General features: G+C 41.6%; 1 protein-coding gene across 1 annotated transcript in view; it reads left to right on the top strand.

The window, feature by feature from the left end:
- Positions 1–3,157: 3,157 nt before the first annotated feature.
- The window catches only part of rev3l (REV3 like, DNA directed polymerase zeta catalytic subunit), a 79,541-nt gene continuing 67,604 nt past the window's right edge, over positions 3,158–15,094 (top strand). Inside the window, exon 1 of the mRNA XM_046061198.1 lies at positions 3,158–3,778. Coding sequence (XP_045917154.1) covers positions 3,640–3,778 — 139 coding nt within the window. The 5' untranslated portion in view covers positions 3,158–3,639. The remainder of the gene's footprint in view (positions 3,779–15,094) is intronic.

A 15,094-nucleotide genomic window follows, 5' to 3' on the forward strand; every position in this document is an offset into this window, starting at 1 on the left:
ACAGAGGTGTTACCCAATCAGCAGCAACATGGAGGCTAAACACTGCTGTATTAAAAAGGCAGTAAATTCCAGTGCACTTGCGTACACAACAGATAAATAAACGTTTTGCTAGTTTTTGTCAGGTCCTACAAAATGTAGCAAAACATTTATTTCAACCTAAATGGTGTTACCTGGATGCTGCGTTGAAGGCAGGGTTTCGTTCGTTCCAGTTAAAAGCTGCTCAGTGATGCATGTTCGACTTCTGGCTATCAAATTACCCAGATCTTTCACCAAGTGTGGCCCCACAGGAGCAAACGCACTAGAGACTTTTGCCGCAGAGCAGCTAACTTCCAGTGAATGAATGGAGAGTTACAGTTATTTAATTGTGCAGCTATTCAAGATGTTCCGATTTCTGACAAAGAAATCATTTCCTGGTGGCTGTGACTTCCAAAAAAATGATCACAGTTTTTTCTTTCACACATGTGAGTCTATGCGGATAAGTCTTTTGGGGCCAGTGTGCATAACGTGACAGACCTGGAAGTTGTAGTTCCATGCTTTGGCCATTATTTTAAATTGGCTTCAAAGCACAGTGCACTTCCTGGGGGCTTGGTCTAAGGTCTCTTCATACACCACTGCAGCAGGGTGTTTCTGGGGGGCGGTGAAGGTACCAGGCGTGCTTGGACTGGCAGATCTGCTAAGGTCATCCCTGATTACTTTACAAAAACACACAACATTTAGAACTTATTCATTGATGTTAGTGAAACTGGATAATATTTTAGGGAATTAGATGGACAGATAGCTTTAAAGTAACCGCTAACTGCTGCTAAGTGTAATGTTTAGCCTCCGACATACTTGCTTTTTAACAATGCCTACCGGACAGATCGACATACTGCCCCCATGTTCATATGTGGAATTGCATCTCGCGGACGCATAGCGTTCATTTCTGGATACGTGCACAGCAAAGCAAATATGTCCTGGCCTTTAGACCACTAGCTGCATGGAGAGGGAGAGATACTGTATATATATAAGACTGTGCGAAATAATAATGTTTGTGCTTAAGCTCCATGAAAGCTGCTTTCATGAAAACTTACTATAGCCCTAGTCAATAATAACTAGGTAATATAATAAGTTCTAACATGTCAGTGTTAGTCTGCGGTGACCTCATATTGACCTCACTGTACTTTATGGTAACTGCAACCTCTTTTGTATCAATGTCATAATACTGTATAAGCTCACAGTGTATCTGTGGTTCTGAAGATTGAATTTTGTAAAAGGCCTAAAATATTTGTTTATCTCTTCTTTATGGATTTGATTTGTTTCATTGTATAATATCATTTGGTTTAGATATATTCTAGGATAGCTTTTTTTTCTTTCCACAATCATAGGAAACCTATCAGCCAATAAGAAATGTGTTCCTTAGCTCTTTGATCTGGGTCTGATCCTTGTTTTAGTCCTGCAGTGGCAAGTGAGGTGGAGTGTTGTCAAGATTTACATGAAGTTCCACAAGAGTCCATCAAGGGCATCAGTTTGAAACTGTGGGAAATACTTGCTGCAGCATTGCTTGAGGTTCATTTCATTGTTATATTTGAATAAATTAAAAGTATCCAGCTATCAGACTGATTCAGGTGATAAAGATATAACATTTTTCCTTTCATTATTTATTACCAAAAATGATTTTCCATCAGTCTTTTAGTGCAATCTAATTTAAATACTGGTATCATATTACAATAGTGACATAGGTATGAGCCTGAGCCTCCTGTTTATGTTTAAACTGATACATAGTACAACTAACAGATCAATAACTAGGCTTTCAGTCTGATTTAATGGACACATGACACTGATGAGAGTGTCAGATCGGATAACTCACTTTCCATGATGAAGAATAGACACTTGCTCAAGTACATTTATGAGGAGCTGTTTGTTTTCATGCTTTACTTTTCACACTTCATGTTTTCACACGTGAATACAAATGGAACGAACATGTCAGGATCTGTAATTTGACACACAATATCTTAATATGAATATTTTTGGAGGCATATTAGCTTTAACAAACAACTCTTTTTCCTAAAGATAGCTAAGATTGCCACATGTTTAAATTACACTCCTATGCAGTTATTACCCATAGAGGACAAAATGTGTCCTGAACCATTTAGGGAAACTCTCTCTACTGACTTTACCGCTCTCCAAAGCAAAAATCTAGCCATTATTTTAAGACATATCTGTAAAAGGAAACCCCATCTCAACATTAGAATTAACAGCGCAAGCACATTTTAATGGCTGATTTTCAATTGATGCACAGATTGTACACTATCATTCTACATACAAGTGAGGGTGCATTCAATACTCTCTCATCCGGCAACCATCTTTCTAACCCCAAACCTCTAACCCAGAGGCAATTCATGTCCTTAACTCCTATACTATTTACTCTTGTCCATAAAACAGTGTAATGGTATGTATACAATGATGTGCATGGTCATTGATCGTTGTGGTGCTGATAGCATCCCCGTAGGAATGCTTGATTTAAAGAAAACATTTTATGCATATAGGGCTGTGGACGACTGTGGCCATCTTATGTGTTTTATGTCTGCAAATTTACTGTATGTGATGCCCTGAGATTTTGTTCAGTGAGCTCAACAAAACAAATTCCCAACCGCTGTGTTGCAATAAAGCATTGAACTCTGAATCTTTATTCTTGTGTCAATCAATTTTCCAGTTTTACGGTTCAGACGTGTGTGCTATTATTTTGAAACACCAATAAAGATGATTCCGAATTTTGCACAATTTGTAGCAGACAATGATGCCCCAGGACAACAAAACATTAACAACATTCTGCTTATTCAACTCCACGGTTTTAGCAAATATTTCGAAGGCAACTTTGTCATGCGGGCGACATAGACGTCAAAGCACTACCTTGGTTTAGCCAGCTAACGTTAGGCAGTCAATAAAACCAGCAGCTATGCCGTATATAACTGCTGGCCTTATCCAAATGTGCCAGATGTGAGTCTTACAAAACAAATCACTCAAATGTATTTTCATTCTGGTGCTTTGTATGACTGTGCTGGTTGTGCTCCAACATCGCTTTTATTCTGAAAAATACTGTCGGAAGTACAATTCTTGTGCATTCTGGCAGGCTTAGATCTCCTCATTGGTTTGCTAACGCGGGCTAGCCTGTTATGGAAGGAGCACAACTGAGGGGCTGTCTGATAAAACGGGACTGGCTGGGACTAGTTCTGAGGCGTGATTAGGAAAGATAACGCTACATACCGGAAGCCCGGGGAACGTTTTCCTGGCTGAAAACAAAAAACACCACAGAGATAGCTAAAATCACGGACGGGACAACCACAGTTATAAGTACAATATGGACCCGACAGCCGCGGAGCGTCCGATAAATACCGGTATCCGTCGAGTTTAGACTCCCCGGCCGCAGCTGAGCCTCAACTGCGGCAGCACCTCGGGGCGCTTCAGCCACGGGAATCTTTGTTCGCGTTTTTGCATGGGACACAGCCGGGCTTCCCCTCCGCTTTGTCGTTGTTTTGCCGCCGTGACAGCAGCCTCCCCTGCTGGTATCGACTGGCCACCGAGGTCCCCGCGTCTTATGGACTCCAAACTGTAGTTATTTCAGCTTTTCTGTCCGGTCCCCCTCTGACGGACGCGGCAGTCATGTTTGCTGTGCGTATCGTCACCGCAGACTTCTATCTGGCCAGTCCCATTAAAGACCTGGACGTCTGCTATTCTGAATTCAGGGAGAGCGACGTGAAGAAAGTGCCGGTGGTACGGATATTTGGAGCCACACTCGCAGGTTAGCAAACTCTTCTGTTTTATTTTGTGTGTTTTCATTTTTTTTATTAAAGCTTAATGGTGGCCGTGCTCTCCTGCGGAGCTCCACGCGGCATGTTACATGGTTGTTGGCTGCCGAGTGGACTCACGCACACAAACACATCCGCACTGTACTGTCGAGGGGAAATATAACGGGTGTAGCATGCAAAAGGACGACAAGCAGATGATTGACACATTTTACCAGCGCGACGTGCACTGTTGTTGCTTTGCATACGGGCTGCCTGCAGCGGTGGGAGCCCTCCTCTCCCTCCTCCTCACGCGGCTCTCTGCTTTGTTTTCGCTCTCCTGCTCCATCATGGCACGGTGCCTGCGGACACCTCTGGCTTCAGGGCTAGACTTGTGCCTCTACCTGCCACATGTGGCATTCAGGGATATGCTATATACTTCCCTTTATGGTGGTTTTATTGTCTTTGTAGCAACCTGTGGAGCGTGCAGGCGAGGCTACAACACGCTGCCTCCTCTTTTGAGCTTTTATTTTAAAATTTTTTTTTCCCCCCCAGTGTAACACAAGTAAAAACACAGGTAGCTAAATGGAAACGAAACTTTGCTCATCCCCGAGGTGACACTGGGTGACTGCAGCCAGATTAACAGTCAAATAAATATAGCGTATCAATAGCAGAGATTAAGACAAATGGGGACACGTTCGGGGTTCTGTGGAAGCACTCACTGGTGTCAGTTATGTGCGCCATAGAAGACAGTACAGTCTGAAAGGGCAGAAGCCATCATGACAGGACATTAATATGCAGGATGTAACAATGAAGGAGGCATGAAAAAATGAAAACATAATCCTAGGTGGTGTGAAAATGACCTATGTATGGAGAAAATGCCATGGCTTGATTCCTTATGGAAAAAAACGATACGCATATACACACTGTGCAAAGGAGGGGCTAAGATTTACTGTAGATTTGTGTTTTCTTTGACATTTGGCACATTCCCTGCTCTCTAATAAATCCATTACAGCTGAGTACTCTGGGTACCTTAATCCCCACACTGGAAAACAATAGCATCATTTCCTGCACAATGGCACAGCATTATCACCCCAGACAAATCCCCTTGCGATTGCTGTGCCCTCTCTTCACCCCTATTTGACAGGTGAAAACACCTTTTGCAGTACAGCGACTGTGTATATTTTTAGCAGGGTTAGTTCCCAGTGGGGAAAATGGTAGTCAAGGAGGACGGCCCGGAGTCCAACAGGATGTACCTCGGTGAGGATTAAAGGATTTAGAACAGAAATGAAGCACAGTGGGCCAAGGTTCGGGTGTCAGGTCTAATTTGGTTCTGTCATAAACCTGCACGTTCACGTTGGCATGCAGTTGCACTGACACACACTGCAGCAGAGGCAGCCTGAGTAGATTGTCAGTGAATGGATATTCAGGAGCAATTCATCAGCTGTGATTCAAGCACAATAAATCCAACGAACACAGCATTCTTATAAATGTTTTTTTTTCTTGACTGTATGGTTAAAAAAAAAAAGAAAAAAAGCGCTATTGTTTCAAGAATCAGTCAATAAAATCTTCATACAAATGATTGACAACAGTAAATCATGTAAATCATTTTCAAGCAGTAATGCCAAACCTTTGCTGTCTGTAATGTGAGGATTTTGTCTTTCTTTGTCTTCTGTGAGAATACATCTTTGGATTTTGGACTGTTGGTCAGACAATACAAGCAATTTGCAAATGCTGTGATGGGCATTATAGACTAAAACAGAGAAAAGCAGTAAATCTAATTCAAGAAGCTGGGTCCAGTGAAATTTTGGTACTTTTGCTTGATACATGACTAATGATTAATTGTTGATTAAAAACATTACAGCTGGTCATTTCAATCAAGTAATTCATCAATATCAAATTATCATTTATCCACATTAATGGAAAATTTTGGTATTTTTCCAGCCTAAGTCCTTCCCATAATTGTAGTCGTTCTGACTATGGGTCATGGAGACACCCGACCGATATGGATTTTTTAAAGTCCGATTTTTAAAATTTGAGGATTTTAAAATCCGATATGCTGACTTTCTTTTTCCCTTTATTTTAAGAAACACATAAAATAAACAAAGATTATCACCTAACATTGTTATCTTGAGACCTCACCAAGATACCATGACATAATACAGTATAAAAAGAAACTTTGTTATTGTTGCATTGTAAAGTACAGCAAAATATATTAAAGTTTTGATAAATAAGAGTCAAATGTATAAAACTACAGAAACCATTTTTAAAATATCTGATTTGTTAAAAATTAGAGTACTACTACTAATGAACATAAAATTAAATAGTGTATGCATTGTGGGGGCCAGCGAAACAGAAACTATAAAAAATACTAATATAGTACTACTACTAAAAATTATAATAATACAATATAGCATCTCTCATGTTATTGCTATCATATGATAAACAGGGCTCTCTTACATAGGCAAATAATTTTTTATATATATATTAGTTATTACCTTACCTAAAATCCGCCACAATGACTACTTTCTACATCTAGTTTATCACCAGCATTTGAAAGGTGAGCTAACTTAGTTAGACAGGAAGCCGTGTTAGATAGTTGTTCAGCTCATGTTTATTCACGTTAAGTCCCTCCTGGTTTAATCATTTCTGACACACCGAAGCAGCTCGCGGATATATTTAGAATATGTCAAACACTAATGTCATAGTTTAATCGCTCATTAACGTTGGCGCTCCTCCACTGATAAACATGGCATTAGCTTGGTGGCTAATTTCGCGACGGGCAGCGTTGCGCGATGTTAGAGAATATTTAGAAGTAATAAATTAGAGAGAAATGAGAGGACCGGTCACTGGAACTGCCACACTGTTTCAGAAATAAATCCACAATCACGTCTTTCAGCAGCGTAGCCTCCAACAACCAACTACCGTAATATTAAACACACTGCTGTGAGCCTGGAGAGGGCATTGAAAAACGGGAGGGTTAGAAAGTATGGTCTCCGAAGAGGAGAAGTGATGAGGCCTGTTTTTATTATTATTTAAGACGTGACAAAAGACCAAGTCACCGAGAACATTGCGTGTGAGAGCTAACAGGAGCTACTCTTTGTAGACTCCGGTTAGCTGATTATTTGTTCTGTGGTGCTGCAGTGTTTTGAACAGAGGAGCTTTTTCTTATATTGTAGGCCTGTGGACCAAACATCGTATAGTCGAGAAAATGAATCCACAGTGAAAATAATTGTTAGTTGCAGCCATATCTCGGAGATGCGCAAGTTATTTATGAAATTATTTATGTAAAATTGACTGTGTAGAAGGCTTTAGGAGGCTGAAGCTGTTTGCCTATCTCTGCAGAATAGCCACAATTATGCAGTGATTCCCAAAAAATGTCACTTTATTGATAATGTATTAACACAGCTTTACAGAGGAAGTGTGGAGTTAAATTGAGGCAAAATGTAGCAACAAACTCCTGCTTTTCCTCCATTTTGTGTTAATGTTTGCTGGCACACACTTATGTTTGAACCCTGTCTATATGCCTATACCTCTGATCCTGTCTGAGTTCCTGAGTATGGGGCATTATGTATCCCATTGGAGCTTTGAAAGGTTTCACAGATTGAGGTCTTACACAAGTACAACACACAAACATAGCGGTTGACATTGCTTCTGTTCGGGTTTGAATCAGACTTGTTGCAGTAATGATAAAAATAGTTTGTGCTGTAATGCGTGGTCCAAGATTTGCACAGTTTGACCCTCATCTTTCCCAGTACCACTTTTAACAGCCAGTTTCTAGAAATAAAATGACCTCACCATCTGGAACACATTGAAGTGAGGAGGGATCTCTTTCTTTCTGTTTCTCTGTAGCTCAGAAACAAGCCACGCCTACCCTACTTTAGCTACTTTAATATTTCCTGTTGCTTTCATGGTGACTTTTATTGTCTGTCCTGAAGGGAAGAATTCATCGGTTAATGTGTGTCAGCTTCTATCTCATCAGCCTGTTTACCCTGGTGTTAGCGGTCAGCAGTGCATCTGCACCATGTGGCTCTGGCTACAACCCCAGGCCTCGTATTCCCTGTCCTTCCCTGACCTAAGCCATGCACGCTCCCACCAATCAGCACGGTGCAATTCGACGCCACTTCCTGTCTTTTTTTTTTTTTTTTTCTCCTCCACTCTCTTTGTTAGCAATTGGTGGCCAGCCTGACTGTGTTGCACAAATACTGGTCACGCACCCAGTTCTGGGATAGCTCAAGGATTTGGGGGGTTAGGAATTCCTTTGTTGTGAAGATTGCACTTGTGATCAGTGTCCCATTATGCTTATTAATAAACAACTTCATTGGCATGCTTGTGGTTTCAAATCTCTGGGGCCCCTTCTCACACTGCTGAGAGTGGCTGTTGAGGCGGCTGCAACCATTTGAGGTTTGACAGCATTGATCTCCCCCCTCGATGCCCGACGAGTTCAGCCTAGATGCGCTGACAGGCCCTGGGCCCCATGACAGCAGGAGGCACACTGTTTTGGTTCCTTGCTTGGACATGTGCACTTGAGTGTTTTTTGGGTGTGTGTGTAAGAGCAGGGAGGGAGGAAGTGCATGACAAATTGACTTGAATGAGGGGGGCCAAGCATGAAGCACAGAGAGGAATAAAACAGAGGGCCTCTTCCTCCCCTCGGCCCCTGTCCCCCCACGTTTAGCTCTCTCCAGGGGAACCCTAATGCCATCTGAAGGCATTCCTCCTGGATCCATTAATAGGATAATAGACGGATTCAGAAGGACTGTGGCTCATTAGACAGAAGGTCATTGTCCCCTTAACTGTTTACTTTTCTCTCTCCCTGTCAGTTAGTCGAGTTCAATTATCATCCTCTAACAGCCACTCCAGTTGCTTCAAATTACTTTTTAGTCAAGTTTGATGCCTATTTGTTGTTATGGTGTCTCTGGATTTGATTTTCATTCTTTTGTCCTCGTGAATTTCCAGTTCTGTTTCAGAGATTGTTTGGGTTTACCAGCGGGAAGTAGACCCATGTTAGTGATAGAGGAGTGTCCCAAAGAGAGACTGAATGCTGCTCCACACTAATCCTTAAAAGTTTCCCCAAAGATTGAGACCCAGCTTTTGTCCGGTTGTTCTTAAGAAGCTCAATTAGAGGAGTAATTGTTTTACACGATTTTGGCTTTGGGGAATTTATGCGCAAAAGAATAATCCCATGTCACATGCTGCACGTTGTCGTAGGGAAGGACACAGAGGTTAACTCTTATTTGCCGACCCTTTGATTTTCACGAGACACTCCCGTTCTTCATTGCCGTCTCCCGTTTCACTCCCAGCCTCACAAGTCTCCCGGTGTCCTATATTTGTCCTGAATTATGACACAACAACTTTTTATGCCCTTTTCATTGTATTCATTACATTTTCTGGCTCTGTATAGTGTGCATATAAGCCTTACAACTCTCCCTCTCTACTTCCTCCGCCCGGACAAGGAGCATGCACGTGACGTCAGAGTCAACTGAATTCCGAGCTGGCTGTCCAGTCTGTGTCAGTGGCCCAAATCCGAACTGGAAAAGATCAGATTCCAGTTGACTTTGGCTGTTCACACTGTTATAAAAAAATCTGATCTGAGTCACATGTGAGCAAAAAAAAAATTTCTGATTTAGGTCACTTTAGCTTGCAGTCTGAGGCTACATCCACACTACTATGTTTTTGTTTTAAACCGCAGACCTTTTGCTATGTTTGCACCTCCTGTCTAGACTAACATGGCGAATCTGTAGACCTAAAACGTAGAAGTTTGGAAATGCTGCCAACCCCTTTTTCGTTTTAAAACTACGGGGTAGCGTTTTAGTGTGGACAGGTGGAAAATTGACACGACTCGCCTATGAAGCCTCATAGTAACTTAATCCACCGATCAACAAAAACGGTCTTGTTACGTTGTCAAGGGTCCAAACGATCCAATCCAATAAAAACATTTAGTACAAAACATATTATTCCATCAATAAATCCCCAGGGACTGCTGCCGCATCGTTTCATATTTGCCGGCAGACATGGCTCTTTTGTCATTATAAACGTAATAACTCCGATTCAAATGTAAACAACTACGATGGCTTGTATTCAAATTAGCCGCTGAACTCTAACCTTTCGACTGACAGCTAATCCGACCCAATAAGAGCTCACATATCACTTTCATGGCCTTCAACACCCAACGAGAGCCCGCGCTGTAAGGAAGGGCCGGCCCCTATTATTTCGTGGGTAGGCCGAGCCAATTGCAAGCAATTGTGCCGATGACTGGCACTTAGTGTAGCCAATAAAATTCTGACAATAACGATATCCAGCTTTAAGTAGGAAGTTCATGATCTACCAGCAAAACAACACATCTGCATCGAACTACCGATACGGAGCGATGCAGCAGCAGCCACCTGCCGCCAAGGGGCGGTGCTGTTTTAGAAAAAATACGCTTAGAATTTTTTTTTCATTTTTCATGGTATTGGTATGAAATCTAAACTAGGACTAGGTAAGGCTTTATCCTGTGGTCCTACAGTGTTTTAATAAGTCCCAGCTATAGTTGTCTGCATGCATTTGTTAGCAAGCATTTTCAAGCGGAAATGAAAAATATAGTAGTTTTAGTGTGTTTAAACTTCAACTTCAATCAGTTCCAGTAGCACTAGTCATTCTGACTTTTGGGTTAGATAGTGTTATCTTTCAGAGAAGCCATGCATATACTCCAAATGGTTCAAGAACTACATTCAATTTACTTTGGATATGCCTTGAATAGGCGTTTTGTATAATTTTTACAGGAATGTTAAGAGGTTATAGATGGAGATCAACTCAAACGCTGATAAAAAGCTGGTGTGAATGGAGATCGTTTTTGTTTTAAAACTTTGTTTTTAAACAAATTGCTGTAGGCAAAGGTTCCCATTTAGGGAATGGAGAGCCAGAAAGTTCAAAATGAAGAAAGGTAGAACACCATGTGGCTTTTGGTTTTGGGCAGTACAGATACTGAGTTTAGGTTTTAGAATCAGTTTTGGGAGAAAAAGCTGGGTTGGTGTTTCTGTAGTAACAGCGAGTAGTCAACAAAGTCACTCTGACTCACCCACTCAGTTTGTGACATTATTAACTAGAGAACATCCTGGATTATTTGATGATTATTTGTGAGTTGACTCCACAGGTTTCCCAGTTATGCAGCAGCCACCACACAGTGCTGGACAGCAGTCTCTCATACCTCCCTGGTGCTGTCATGCTGATAATACTACAATTTCCATCATGTCTCTGTTGTAAGGGTCTACCAGCTTGCTGAGTGTGCTGTGTGGTTTCAGAGAAGCTTTTAGACAAAGACAAAGAAGTTAAACACATAATCCAGACTGAAAGCAACACAGCTCTGGCTGCCACATGCAGGAAGGACAGCTGGCAAAAATCCTGACTGTGTGAAAGTTAACAGGTTTATAATATCACTGCCCCATCATAAGGCCATGAGTAGCTCTGACTGTAATTCCATTTGTGTATTCCATACATTAAATGTGTTGCTTAAATGTATTCTTATGGCATGCATGACAATTTTAGCCATATTCTTTCAGTTAGGCTGTGAGTTGGTTGTCCCAACTCTCTTTCAAGAACTTCTTGTCACTTCAACTGCAACTTAACGACCAACTGAATCATAAGTATATGCATGTTAATATTTAGTCTAACATAAAAAGAAAAACGAAACCATTCCTTTTAATGGCTGCGACAGGATGTTTGAAAATTTTAACATAATAGTAACAACTACAAGGCTTTAGTGCTTTAACCAGTCTCTGTTGTAGGATGATATCTGTATACAAAGCATCTCTACATCACCCACAGCAGCCTATAAAACAGTCTGCAGGAACTTCTAGGAATGGTCATACCATTTTCCCGAAGAAAATGTTTGCTCAGTAGGTGGTGCTTTTATAGCGTTGGCCTCTTTTCACCGATCTCTGCTCCGGAGCAGGTTAGGTGTTGAGTACAAAAAGTAGTGAACCACCATCAGAGGACTAAAAACCTGCTGTTAGCCCTGAAGTTACTTTACCTAGTTTGCTTTTGTCTTGAAGGAGCTGTGTGTACAGCTGCTGCCTCGGTGTCCTTGCTGCTGCAGCAGCCCAGTCAGTCTGATTGATGGCTTTAATAGCTCCCTCCGGCTCCTCAGTGGGTATCTGAAGGCTTCACTGTCGAGAGCACAGGCCTGACACTGCAGCAATCCTCGTCTCCAATACATTTCTTATCACCTGCTTCACACTGACTCAGGTGGGACTGATGACTTTGCTTTAACATCTGTAGATGAATAATAAAGCCTGTTCATTGTGGTGCAGGCTTGATCTTAAGAGTTCTTGATGTGTCGGTTCTCCACAGCGAGAAAGCATAAATACAGAACACTATATGTAACATTCCGTAAGAACCCGCCATTCCAGGATAGAACCATATGGCAGCCATTTTACCTGGGTCCAGTTTTACACTTGTATTTGGAACCTGTGGTGAAAGAGGATTATGTTGTCTTTTTAAAATCTGTCTTTTCTACCAATACACCCAAACTGTTTTTCATTCAAAGTAGTGAGCATGTGACAACTGTGTCTATGTAGAATGAACCCAAAAAACAACAATTCTGGAGGAATTTTAATTTATTATAGCTCAAAGAGAACAAATCATGCTTTTAATCATGACTATAATCTCATAATTGTGCGTATTGCAGACAATGATTTTATTGGCTAATATACTAAATTAAGCAATATCTTTTGTGTAGAAATCCTGAATAGATTCAATATTATCTATATTGTGTCTATATTGGCAGGCAATGTAATATATCAATGTATTTGTTGATGTCATGATTTGTACATAAGGTGAGATAAATTTCTCTGCCCCTACAATCTGTATTGAAGAACTTGAGCTGCGCTGGGACTGTGGGAATGCCGGACAGAATTTATTGTTCTTATATATGAGTTATGCAATAATTGTATTACTAGATTCCCTAATGTCTTTGGTCCTTTTAGTAAAGCCATTGGGTGCTGTGCAGCCGACTACCATAGATGCTGTCCATAGGTGGCAAATGTAAACAATATCCAGGTAATATGGCGGACAGTTATCCAATAAATTATGACATAACGGCACATCTAGTGTTCTTCATCTATGGTTTAGAGCGCCTACTTAGCTGTGGACATTACAGCAGTGCATTGTGAGAAGGTCGTCCTGTGCAATCCGCCTGTCTGTAAATCAGATTTTGAATGCAGTGCCTGCCCTGTGTGTATTATAAGCCACTAGGGCATTCAGGCCGTGACAGAGTAAAGTCAAGGAGCCTTGGAGTTGTTGATTGGTAGCTGCATGCCAGATGGCTTTGCCAATGAGGTAATGTTATTTAGTTCATTTCCATGGTGAGATGGATGCCCATTGGTGAGAGGGGATAACGGGAAGTATTTTGTCTTTTGATGCAGCTGTATGAAAAAGCTAGTGTTTTATGTGAAGTGTCTGCTAATGCAGGGGCCTGCTGTTGACCGGAGGTTTGTAAAGTTGTCCATCCAGGCAGGACCTCATCTTTTCCAAAGCAGGTTTCCTGTAATGTGGTTCTGTGTGGTCTGAAGAAAGAGGCCTGTGTTGGCACGTGGTGTTGGGTCATTTCAGGTCCTCCTCTCAGTGTCGGGCTCTTCCTCTCTCCTCATGCACTATTGTCCCCACAGAGAGAAAGAGGAGGGGCCCCGCTTTTGTCCGCTGAGCTGTTGAGAGAAGGAGACTTCCCACTTTGTGTTCCCCCAGGGCCACCGATACTACTGCAGGAGATCTCTGCAGTGTTTCAAAGCAGATTAAGACCTTGTTTAAAAAGAATGAAAGAATTTGGCAGGCCAAGGAAAGCTTGAATTGCTGCTGGAGGGGGGAGAACGCTTTGAACCTGCCATGCTGTGCCATTCAGCATGGATGTTAATGAGGCCTGGATGTGTGTGTGCTTGTGTGTGTGTGTGTGTGTGGTGGGTTTATGTCCACATACACAAAGACAAACTAAGCGATCAAGTTTTCATCTGTAGCATTGGGTATATCTGCAAATTAGGGTGGAGTAGCACTGCCTCCTATTATTACAGGAATGCACTAATGCTTCAGCACGTGAGCTTTCTATATAATGTATTGTTGCGCAATAATAGGATTCACAGGGTTTTCGCCTCTACATGTAAAGTATTTCGCTTTTGGCATGAAACCAGACTGCTTTACTCCATCTTTTTAAAGCCCAGGCCTGACCAAACATGACGGAGGGTTTAAACTACTAAGTTGCAAAGTGACTGTAACAAGAGTTTTCATGGTTACACAGTCAAGCCCGAGGAACCTGCTAGCTCATATTATGCTGTAAAACTGTACAGGTGGACCGCATGTGCTGGTAAATGTATGGTGATGTTCTTTATGCAATATGCTGCTGCTTGGTACATTACATTGGAGTGCCTCCTACTGTTCAGATTGAATGCAGACTTGGTGAATTGCTGAAATACCGAGAGCAGAGGACAGACGCAGCGCTGCACATGACACCAAAACATAGCAGTGTAGTTTTTCTGTTTGTTTGGCTTAAGTGCTGTGAAAAAAATCTTAGAATGCTAGAAGGAGGGAAAGCCAGATTCTTATAAAATGCATCGACATTTTGGCAAATTTCTCGAGATTCCGCGTTTAACATTTTATTCTATTTTATTATCAAATTCTGTGATTCTGTCTGTGTTTTCTGATTCGTGGAAAACGAAGGGCCCCACTTCTGCAATGTTTGTCACAAACAGCCAGTGTACTAACAGTACCGATGTTAGCTGTAGCTAGCCATATCAACTGTGTGCTGAGTGTGTTGTGGTTGTGTGAGTAGAACATTTTCACTTTGCACAGGCACATCTTCACCACTGGTCAATCCAGCCTGTGGCCCTTTGCTGCAAGTCCTTCTTTCTTCATTCTATCTGCTCTCCTGTCAAATAAAGGCAAAAAATGCCCCAGAAAATATCTTAAAACAAGAAGACCATAACATCCTGGACAAAGTTTTGCTGTTTTGGAGGGCAATGATGTTGCCAGCACCCTCCCATTGCTGGGGAGTAAGTGGACTTCATAATGACCCTGCTGGTGAGTAGTTTTCTAAAACCTTGTCAGGGATGTGTTTTAGTGTGCATTAAAGGTATATTTCCTGACTTTGTCTTATCTGTAGTAGAGCACACAAACTCAGTTAACTGTAGACTTTCACTGTCAGGGTTCCAAATACTGTGAGATTAAACATAAATGTACTAATTGACCCCTAAAGTGTATCTTTAGGTCTGTGGTGACTTTTGATTGTAAGCAGTTTTCTGTTGTTTTTTTTTGTTTGTTTTTTTTGTGGTGCAGGACCTACAATATTATTCATGAGGTATTGCTGGGAA

Source organism: Micropterus dolomieu, linkage group LG10 (assembly GCF_021292245.1).
Source record: "Micropterus dolomieu isolate WLL.071019.BEF.003 ecotype Adirondacks linkage group LG10, ASM2129224v1, whole genome shotgun sequence".
Taxonomy (NCBI): Eukaryota; Metazoa; Chordata; class Actinopteri; order Centrarchiformes; family Centrarchidae; genus Micropterus; species Micropterus dolomieu.